This window comes from Pyrgilauda ruficollis, unplaced genomic scaffold (genome assembly GCF_017590135.1).
Source record: "Pyrgilauda ruficollis isolate IOZ18807 unplaced genomic scaffold, ASM1759013v1 scaffold233, whole genome shotgun sequence".
In the NCBI taxonomy this organism is placed as follows: domain Eukaryota; kingdom Metazoa; phylum Chordata; class Aves; order Passeriformes; family Passeridae; genus Pyrgilauda; species Pyrgilauda ruficollis.
This window is the reverse complement of record NW_024522873.1, coordinates 252,305-263,186: the sequence shown is the minus strand read 5'-3', so window position 1 is coordinate 263,186 and position 10,882 is coordinate 252,305. Positions and strand designations below refer to the sequence as shown.

The 10,882-nt window shown below is 47.4% G+C and overlaps 1 protein-coding gene across 1 annotated transcript; it reads left to right on the top strand.

Annotated features, from left to right (window-relative positions):
- Positions 1 to 1,307: 1,307 nt before the first annotated feature.
- FPGT (fucose-1-phosphate guanylyltransferase) lies at positions 1,308 to 8,034 on the top strand. Its single transcript, XM_041469441.1, has 5 exons — positions 1,308 to 1,409; positions 3,329 to 3,505; positions 3,688 to 3,934; positions 4,780 to 4,872; positions 5,632 to 8,034. The coding sequence occupies exons 1-5, from the start codon at positions 1,308 to 1,310 to the stop codon at positions 7,092 to 7,094; spliced, it is 2,082 nt and encodes a 693-aa protein (XP_041325375.1). The 3' UTR covers positions 7,095 to 8,034.
- Positions 8,035 to 10,882: the final 2,848 nt, after the last annotated feature.

Sequence of the window (10,882 nt, the reverse complement as noted above, 5' to 3'; positions counted from 1 at the left end):
TTCCTAAGTTCCTCCAGGCCCTGGCAGGGGCTCTGAGCTCTCCCTGCATCCTCCTCTCCCAGCCCGGCTCCAGAGGGGCTCCAGCCCTGCAGCAGCTCCGTGGCCCCCCGGGCTCTCCAGCAGCTCCAGGTCCTTGCTGAGCTGGGGTCCCACTGGGCACGGCGCTGCAGCAGCCCTGCAGTGCCTGCAAGGTGCCAGCTTGCCCACCCAGCGAAGGGAGGAGGCAACCCAGCAGCCAGCCCAGAGTGTGACAGCGCAGCTTCAGACTCTGTACACAGGGAGAGAGAGACTTTTTTTCTGGGCTTTGTAAATTTATTTCTAGCAGGTATCAATGTCTGTTTAATTCTAACACACTGCCCCGTGGGACTCATTAGCAGTTTAACAAACTGTCCAGGTACAGACACACAGCAGAAAAAAAGACAGAATCTTAAAATATTGTATGTATGCCTGCGAAAATAATCTGGGTGAATGATGAAGGGTGTCAGGGAAGTGCTCAACCAAATCAAACATTGAAAACATTCCTGAGATGGGCTGTTTAAATATTAAATAAATACCCTGAACTTCTGCAAATGTCAAACAGGAGAAATGATGGAATGCTATTTTTCCTAATCTGTTTCCCCCTGTAATTATGGACTCTATACTGCAGCTAAAAAGATCATTTATCTTCTGCTAAGCATTTCAATTGCTTTGTCTCCAATAAATTGCAGATATTACCTTTGACAGGTATCTAAGCCCAGCATAGTCACAACTGATGTGCCTGGAAAATATTTAACATTTTTCTTATATATGACTTTAATAAAATGTTTATAAAATGTTTCACCTCTATTTTTGTGGAAGCTTTTTTACCAAATTATATATTGCTAAAAAAAATAATTTCTTCTACCCAGAAAGATTTTAGGGAGGGAAAGGTTATTTACAGGCACATGGTCTGAATTGTATCCCCTTTTTTTATAATACCACCAGTGTAACAATATTTATACTAATATACAGTAGTATACCAATAACAACACATGTAAGTTATTTTTCCATGAGCTGACCTGGCCACCAGCATGCAGTGGGGACATTTCCACTGTGACACAGATACACAGATAATATATGCAAAATAAACCCAAACCATAAGTAACTGCATGTGTGAGAACTGGGAAACTAATCAAGCAGAGACAGCACTAATGAGCGCTGGCAGGCAGGAACAAGGGCTGTGCCAGGCGTGGGGATAGAGGGGAGGGGAGCAGAGCAGGGCCACGCTCTGCAGGTCCTGGGCACGGAGTCACAGGATCAGCGGGGCTGGAAAACACCTCCGGGATCAGATGATCGCCTCCGGGGAAGATGAAACAGGAAAGCCTTATAAATATGATTGCCTGGCAAAAGAGTTTGAAAATATGGAAACTGTAAGCGAGATTGAAATGAAGGCAAGCTTGGAGATACCTTAGTTACTGAAAAACTGGAAAACAAAGGCATGGCTGCTGAAGGTAATCCCCTTTTGATGGAACAATCCCTCTGCTTGCAGACAGGCCCAAGGGTCAGAGCAGACCCTGCCAGCTTGGCAGAAAGGGTCCAAAGAGCAGTTTTTAGGGTTTAAAATGTAACATAGTATGGTAATGTAATGATTCTTATAGGTTGTATGTAAATGCTATAGGATTTGTATCTTGTACTAGATTGGCTAGTGAGAATTAGAATATTCAGCGCAGAAGAAGAGTTATGGTATTGTAACGGGAACCTCGCTCTCATTTTCTCTTTACCATGCTCTTGCCTTCTCTCTCTTTACCACTCTCTTTACTTCTCTTGGGCCTGCTCTGAGCTGTGGCTGGCATCTCTCTGCACCCAGCCCTTGGCAATAAACCACAAGCTCCAGACCTGGCTCCAGAGATCTCTCGTCTCCATCCATCCCATCCATCCCAACCCCGTCACTCCTACAGAGACCCAGCTGTGCCCGATGCCCACCTGTCCCCAGCCCAGAGCCCTGAGTGCCACCTGCAGGGATGGGCACTCCCAACCTGCCTGGGCAGCCCCTGCCACCGCCTGAGCACCCTTTCGGTGAGGAAATTCTCCCTGCATGGCACAAACCAGCACCACACCTGTTTATTTTTGCCACCTGAACCATGTAGACATTTCCTCCCATTTTTATGCAGCATTTAAAATCTAGTTCTAAGAAAAAGGACCAGTAAGAGCACAGATTCACAGCACCTATCAACACATTTAATTCACCTTGAAATACCAGATATTTACTGTTCTGGGTGGGATTATAGGAAATCTGAGCTAAATCAGAGACTTTACTTTAGTAGTTATATTTTGTTACTATTTAAGCCAGGCAAAGCTGAGCAGCGGGTCTGGTGTTACAGGTCCATCACTGCTGAGAACAAGTAGTTTCTCACTGTGCCTCTGCAAGAGCTTAGATTACAAAAATGACATCAAATCTCAGCACTCCCATAAATATTCAGGGCTTGAGCATTTTCCATCTGAGGTGTTGGAGGGACTCAGGCTCTTCCACTGGCAGCATAGCTCACACCACAGGTGTGGCAATCCTCTTCCTCACACATTTTGATGGAATTTGGTGCAATAAGTGTGCTCAGAAACAAAAGCCTGTGCTTGTTTTATTACTGCACTACTGTAGTACAGCAGCGAGTGAAGGGATACGTGCTCAGTGATAAATTCAGCTCGGACTGTGTCCTGTAGTCACAGCACAAGGTGCTGGGTCCAGCTCCCCAGCATGAGAATGCTGCACAGCCCGGCGAGGGGCCACAGATGTGCACGGCCTGGAGATCCTGGGCTCTGAGCAGAAAAAAGGACTCCTGGAAAAGCCAGAACTGCTGGGCAGCACTGCTGCCAGCAATGAAAACCCCGTACGAAAGAGCAGAGGCGCAGCTCCAACAGGAGAGACCATCGTCCTTACTGGAGTGAGTCGAGAGCACAAGGAAGATCAAATGGATCTTTGTGGTGTGCACTGCTCTGATTAGGATGCTATCACCTGCATCACAGCCTCACACTGAGGAAGCACAGTGAAGCATTTATCTTTTTTTCTTTAATCTTCTCTGTCAGCGGTTTACAATCACGAAAAACTATGGATTTATCGTACATTTTTTTAACTTCATAAATCCTTTTTTTTTTCCTCAGTAGCTCCTATTGTGCTTTTACAGCTACTTTTTATTGTAAGATTTGTGTATAATGAGATCTTATCACAGCAAAGCCTTCTTTCATTCCCCTCTGACTGCATCTGCTATCTGTAATCTCAACAGACTCTGAATACAAACGGAACCCGCAATCAAACCCCACAATATCCGAGGCAAGGAACCGCAGAGCGAAAAACCTTCAGCTGTGTGGCTCCTGCCAGTCGCTATCAGAGAGAACAGGCGCTAGCAGCCTGCTAGGTGCGGCTGCCAGCCCCGAGCGCTGCGGCTGCGGCCGGAGAAGCGGGCAGGGCGGGCAGCGAGCGGGCGAGTCCGGCCGCGGCTCGGACTCTGCTCCTCAAAGGATTTACAAACCGGGCGCCCGCCTCCACCCGCGGCGGGTGCAGGGAGCGGCCCCCGAGCCGCGCCCAGAGCCCCGGAGCCCGGCAGAGCCGAGCCCGGCAGAGCCGAGCCCAGAGCCCGGAGCCCCGCAGAGCCGCGCCCACAGCGCCCGGAGCCCGGAGCTCCGCAGAGCTGAGCCCGGCAGAGCCGAGCCCGGAGCCCGGAGCCCGGAGCTCCGCAGAGCCGAGCCCGGCAGAGCCGAGCCGGGCCGGGCCGGGCCGGGCCGTGCCGGCGGGGGCTGAGCGGGCCGCTCCCCACAGGCGCGGCCGCCCGGCCCGGCGAGCTGTGGGACGTGGTGGTGCTGACGGCGGCGGACGCGGCGCAGGCGGGCGCGTTCCGGGAGCAGCTGGCGGAGAAGCTGCGGCGGGAGCAGCTGCCCAGGGCCGTCCGGTACCTCGTGTGCGCCGACCCGCCGGGGCCCAGGATCGGTGCGTGGGCCGCGGGCGTCCTGCGCCGGCCGGGCCGCTCCGCACCCCGCGGGCCGGGGCTCGGTGCGGGGATGGCGGGCAGCGGGGCGGCGGCAGCACACGTGGGGCCGCGGTGGTGCTGGTGAACGAGCTGTGCCCTCCTCAGAGCGGGTCCTGTGCGTGTGGGATAGCGCCAGCTCCTGTGTTACACATCCGTACTTACCTTAGCCTGGTTATTTAAACAGTCTGATCGTGCTGTAGTACACTACAGTGGTGATGTAAAACTGGTCTCACTGCTCGTAATACCATCCTGTAATTCTTAATTCCTGTTCATTTCGATGTACAAATTAAATAATCTCAGTATTATCTGCGGTGTAGAGTAATATGTAGAGGCTAATTCTCAGGAATCTGGCAGTTTTAAGTTGCAGGAGCTTATAAAATATCCCAAACCATTTCCTCAGATCCCAAATCTTCCTTATTTCCATACTGTAAATGTCAGGAGTACTTCTGCACACTGCCTTGAATCTGTTAGCCGGCTTTTATGTGACTTGTTTCTTACAGGAGCTGTTTTGTGGCTGTGTTATGACCTATTTAATAGATTAAAGGCTTCAAATGGTGGGGCTGTGCAAGGTGACTGGGAGGGGAAATGACAGAAATTTCCCTGGAGCTGTCTGCTCAGGATGCCGTCCCCTCAGAGAGTGCAGACTTCCAGAGGGACTGTCCACCAGCATCTGTGCATGATCCTGTCAACCATGATACGGTAGAAGGACTGTCCCATCTCTCTGGCTGGGCAGCAGTACACCTCACCTGTCAGAACAGGCGTTACTGGAGCTCTTCTCACAGATACTAAAATACTTTTTCTTTAGGCAATGGTGGATCAACTCTTCATGCGCTTCGGTGCTTGGAAGAGCAGTATGGTGATCAGTGGACTTCCTTCACTGTGCTGCTAATCCATTCTGGTAAATTCAGTTTTATATATTTTGCTCTAAAATGACGCCTTTTATTTTGTTCTTCCTTAAAATAATAAAATGGCAGAGGAGCTGGAGTCCAAAATACAGTTCCCTGTGAAAAGTAACCCGCGTGTCTGACCCTTTGAAATTAGGTTGTTGCTTGCAAGATGTTACTGTCACTTCAGCATTTCTTCTCAGCACTAAAGTTGCTCAGTCAGTGAGAAAGATGTGATTCACAGGTGCGATTTAAATTTCTGCCTCGAAACATCCGTTTAAGGAACACAGCCCTCTCTTGGGGGACCTTGGGCTCCTCATGCCTCTGGGCAGGCTGAATACTTGCCTTCTTATCCACTGAGTCACGCCACTTCCAGATGTGGAAGAACATCAGTGCTGCAGAGGAGAAACAAACCAAGTGATAGCAAGTGTTGTGACCAAACCTTTGCCTTTTTGATTCATCACTGGCTTAAAATTCCCATCAGGAATGTGGTGGTTCTCCTCCAAGCAAAAAGCAGGTAATTATTCCTTTTGTCACTTCAGTGACAGATAGCTCTGAAACAAAAAGGTAACAAAACCAATCACACTTTTAATATGAGCTGTGTAAGGCAGGCTGGGTTTTGGACATAAGGTCAGATGTGCTTTGAGACTTGGTGTATGACCAAGCTGGGAGGTTGTTAATGCTTTTGTGTGCCTGTGAAATAGCTGCCTAGGTTTGGTTTTTTGCTCACATACGTGCAGTGTCTCTGTGTAACTAAAGGAGTCTTTTTCCAGGTGGTTACAGCCAGCGTTTGCCAAATGCAAGTGCCCTGGGCAAGATCTTCACAGCCCTGCCGTTGGGCGATCCCGTGTACCAGATGCTGGAGCTGAAACTGGCCATGTACATCGACTTCCCCCGTCACATGAAACCAGGGGTCCTCATCACGTGTTCGGATGACATAGAGCTGTACAGCACTGGGGTCACAGAAACCATCACCTTTGATAGACCTGGGTTTACTGCCTTGGCTCACCCCTCGGATCTGGCAGTCGGGACCACGCACGGGGTGTTTGTGCTAGATCCGTCCAGTTTTTCGGGAAAGGGAGGACTGGAATACGGATCATGCTATCGTTTCCTGCACAAGCCTGACCTGGAGACCATGCAGCAGAGTGGTGCAGTGTGTGTGAGGGGGGATCGCCCTCAGCTCAGCTCCCCTGGGGGCTGTGGAGACTCGGCCACGGCCTCGGAGTGTGTGTACACAGACAGTGTATTCTACATTGACCACAGCACTGCCCAGCAGCTGCTAGAGTTCTACAAGCACGTGGGCACTCTTTGCTGTGAAATAGATGCATATGGTGACTTTCTCCAGGCCCTGGGGCCTGGAGCCACTCCAGATTACACCAAAAACACAAATAATGTCTCCAAGGAGGACTCAGGGCTGGTGGCAATGCGGCAGCAGCTGTACTCCCTCCTGCAAGGCACTGCCCTAAATGTCATAGTCCTCAACAACTCCCAGTTCTACCACATTGGGACTACTCAGGAGTATTTGTTTCATTTTACTGCTGAGAGCAAACTGAGATATGAGCTTAACTTGCAGCCTGTGGCTTTTAGCATCTTCCCTGACACAGCCAAGACCTTGGATCACTTGAGTGTCATCCAGAGCGTCCTGGAGCCCGGGTGTGTGGTAGGGCCTGGCTCTGTCATTGAGTACTCCAGAATTGGGCCCGAGGTCTCAGTAGGGAGAGGCAGCATTGTTAGTGGGTCCCACATAAATTTCAATGTAGATGTACCCTCAAACTGCTTCCTGAGTTCTGTAAGTGTGAAAATTACTGATCGAGTGGAGTATGTCACCATGGTGTTCAGTGTAGGTGACGACTTGAAAAAGAGTGTGAAATTGCTGTCAGATATACACTCCCTCCAGTTTTTTGGGGCCAGCTTACCAGAATGCCTTGACCTCTGGAGCTTAGAGGCTTCAGACCAGCTCTTCTCCAGTGAGGACACACGTCTGGGGCTGTGGACTGCAAGGATTTTCCCTGTTTGTTCTACTCTGAGTGAATCAGTTAGGATGTCACTGAACATGCTGAATTCTGTGCAGCACAAGTCAGCTTTCAAACTGAATGGCTTTCAGCTTTTGTCTGTTCAAGAAATGCTCACCTACAAAGACATAGAAGACATGCTGAACTTTAGGAAGCAAATTTATGATGAAATCTGCCTACAAAGACAAAAAGAGAGGTCTGATTATAGAATGAAAAGTACTTGAACAAACCTGTTTTAATTTGTGGAGGATTGATTACTTCCCAGCTTGTAAGAATCCTAAGGGAAAAGTACGCAGATCTCTTCTCTGATCTCAGTGTAGTAGAAATGAAGAAATTGCATAACATTAATAAAGCAGCAAATCCAGATAAAGTATTCTTTTGATGAAAATAGGGAAATATTTCAGGTCTAAAAACACTATTTGGTGACCTGTAGCAGGCCCAGGGCCTGCCAGGCCTCTTTGGAGGTCAGAAGACTGAGCTAGGAAATGCCAAGTCACGATGACTCGGACCTTAGAAGCCCCTCTCTTCCACCTTTCGGACCCTGCTTGTCTCTCTGTAAGCCTATAGGTCGCTTTCCCCTGACCCTTGCTGTTGGACAATTTCCCAAACCCCTGTAGGGTATAAAACCCCTAATTCTGCCTGGTTTGGCAGAAGAGCTGTCACTGAGACCCTTCGTGGGACACCCTGTTAAAGAATCCTGCGGAACCTCACACAGCCTTCTCCTCTCTCTCCCTGCGTCTGCTACGGCCACAAGCAAGCCAAAAGAGCTGAAATCACAGAGCTGGTAATCACTAAGAGCTGAAATCCTTAAGCTTGCTTGGCTGCCTGCAGCTGGGAATGGCTTGGGACATCGGACCTGCTCTGAGCCTCCACCGAGTTATCCTGGCCACGGCACCCACCGGGCTCAGCCCGGCTGGAACCTGCCGGGATGGTGACCTTCTGTGGCTTGCATGTTATGTCTTGTAGTTTTTTCTCAGAATACAATACAGAAAAAATTGTCAATTTGGCTGAAAACAGCTTTAAAAGCTTTTAAAGGGTAGAATATTAGCTCCAGCAATGTGGAATAATACAACAACTTGTGTTTCTCTCTTTATGCTGCCATTTAATACAGTTTCAAACAGTAGTTAGGTAGAAGTAAAATGATTAAAAGTGCTTTTAATTTAATGTCTTGGGCATTAATACATTTTTCTCTTTTGTTTTGCAACTTTTTATCCTTTCCTGGTTTTTATCAGAAGAAAAAAGATTGGCATGAGTGATTATTCTTCCCCTTGTGACTCGTAGTGCTGGGGTCAACACCAGTCATCAGGACATAATGATTTTTTTTTCTAGTAGTTGTTGGAAGCTGGCAGTGTGATGGAGAAGCTGCCAGCTCTTTGTTACCCCAGATTGACTGATATGTGCCATGCAAAAAGCAGCACCTTGTCTTTCTCTAAACTGAGCTGTTGCACTCTTTGCTGTCCTTGGTGGGGCGGAGGAAAAACCAGAGAAGTTTGTTGTGAGTGGCACCACAGCACATATCTTCAGAGAAACTTCCCCTTCTCCCCCTTCTGCAAATAAAGTTAGTATTAAAGTCCTCCTGTTTCTAGTTTAGATGCCCAAGATCCAGCTCCAGACAGATAAATCTGCTATTTTTAGGAGAATGCTGTGCAGTGTATCAGCGTGATTTAGCTGATGCGTCTTTTTCTCTTGAATGTCTCTGTGGGTTTTCATGTTTTATTTAATGTCTCACGATGACAGTGTTTATCTCCCTGCTGACTGAAATCCCAAATGGCACCTTTCTTATGCCACCTACGAGGCAGCAGAGTAATGTCCCCTGAGCATTACCCACCCTTCTTTAACCTGCACTAGGTTTTTTCTTCCTTAATAAACCTTCCAAGGAGAAATACAAAGAAGTTAAATGTGGAGGTTGGGAATTGCTGGAGTTGGCTTCAAAGGAATAAGATTTTCTGAGCAAATAGAGGGTCTAAAAGTCAGTATGAAATATTAGTTAAACAATGGAAGCAGTAGGTTGGGGAACAGTCAAGTCCAAGATAAACCCTTTAAGTCACAAAGTGAAAGTAGCCATAGAGCATGGAGTTGTCATTTGTATATCATCCTGTTGGCGTGATTTATTCATCTGTTGTTGCACAAAAGATTTTAGGAGAAGCGTGTTTGATGCAGACTTTGCATCTTGAGTTTGAGACCTTAATGTGTTTGGTACAGACTTCCCTGAGGGTTGCTGTGCTGCCAGGTGAGTGTTCGGCAACAGCAAAATGCATCCTTTTAACATGGTTATCCACTTTAACTGTTACAATTGCATTTGTTCTGAATTCCCTGAGTACCAGGTGCTGATTTCATTACTGAAAGCAAACTGGATAAAAATAGGAAGTGAGTTTATTTCTGGCACATAAGTATTGGGAAAAGAGAATGAGGAAAAGCAGTGACAGAACAGCTTGTGGAAGGTTGCGGTAGGTTGGGCCAGCAGCAGCTGCTGTGGTTTAGGGAGCAGTGTGAATTCCAAGACAAAAAGAGTGTCATCCTGGTGGTAGCCATGGACTAGCACAGCTAGCCCCCAGGTCAGATCTTGAGGCAAAGGTTTTAATGAAAAAAAAAAAATCTGTTGTAACAGAATAAGCATGGATTTACCAGGTAAGAAACATTGCACTGCTTTAATTCTGTGTGTCACCCACTGCTTTCCTCTTACTCTGAACATTTTTGTTTCAAGTTGAGAAGGCAGATTTTGATCAGTATTAGCCCTGGATAACATCAGCAGGTTTAATGGATTTACTCTGCAGGTATGGGAATATCTGGTGGTGTACCATTCTTCATTTTTTAACTGCAATCAAGTTTAATGTAAAATGTTATGAAGAACATTACAATATATATTTTAGTATTTTTAGAGAGTTATATTAATTATTTTCCCATATGGAGGTATTCAAAAGCCACGTGGATGTGACACTTGGAGAAGGAGGTCAGTGTTGGCCATGGCAGTGCCAGGGGAATGGTTGGACTTGATGGTCTGGGAGGGCTTTTTCTGTCCACATGCTTCTTTGATCCTACAGTTCTCTGTATTGCAGCTATTTATGAAGTGTGTACATTTTTAGCTATAACAAATGGCAGTCCTTACAGCAAGGGTCATGCTACAGTGTGAGTACATCTTATTAAAATCAGAAAGCCTGCAGATCAGACCCTTCCTGACAATAATAATCCAAGGCTGAGGTATTCAATCCATGTATGCATTTTATCCATATTGCATTTACAGCTCCAGGTAATCTCTGTATTCCCCAGTCTGCTGTTAGTGTAGATGACAACCATTTTCTCATGCAGCCAGCTGGGATAAGTGTGTCCCAAGGAAACAGAAACTTGTGCAAGGCCACCCAGTAGAACTTCAGCAAGGTCAGTAATTTGCGCGTTGCCGGTTTCCAGTACCAGGCTCTTAAAACATGACCATCACAGCATCCTGGCCCGTGATTTTCCTGCAGTCTGAGTGATGAAGGATACAGTCATGAGAGTGCAGGACCTCTGTGGATGGGAGTCATCTACGGAAACCTACAGTTTGATTTTGGCTGGTCCTCACAGTGTCCCAGATGGGTGCAATGTTCATTTATCTCTAGATCATTGTCTGGCTCCATCTATCCTGGAATGCAATTCGGGCTGGTACAATCTCAAAGTCAAGATGAGCTTTTAATGATTTTTTTTTTCATGTCAGCTTGCTTTATTTAATTAGTTTTGCTGTGTAGTGCAATAATAGGGCTCATAATGAACATGATTGCAATGATTTCCCTGAATGCCTTGAGCAGGCACCATGATCAGCAGAGGTTTAGCCCTGCTGTCTGTGTTATTCTGAAACCTGAGAGGGGGTATTTCAGTGACCTTTGGTGCAGGAAACTGAAATCTGAGAAACTGGGCACTTAACAAAGAGCACAAGGGAAGGCAGCTGAAATAAAAGTGAGCAGCTGAGAGGATTCTGTGCCAGAAGGATTTGGGGAGCTGACGAGAGGAAGTAAGCTCCGAGGATCAGTGGGATCTGCAG

Bases quoted from the DNA above. Each gene is read 5' to 3' on its own strand.
- FPGT (XM_041469441.1), top strand. From the start codon at position 1,308: ATGATCGCCTCCGGGGAAGATGAAACAGGAAAGCCTTATAAATATGAT. The intron at 3,935-4,779 runs GTGCGTGGGCCG...CTTTTTCTTTAG, and splicing joins CCCGCCGGGGCCCAGGATCG to GCAATGGTGGATCAACTCTT. The intron at 4,873-5,631 runs GTAAATTCAGTT...GTCTTTTTCCAG, and splicing joins TGTGCTGCTAATCCATTCTG to GTGGTTACAGCCAGCGTTTG.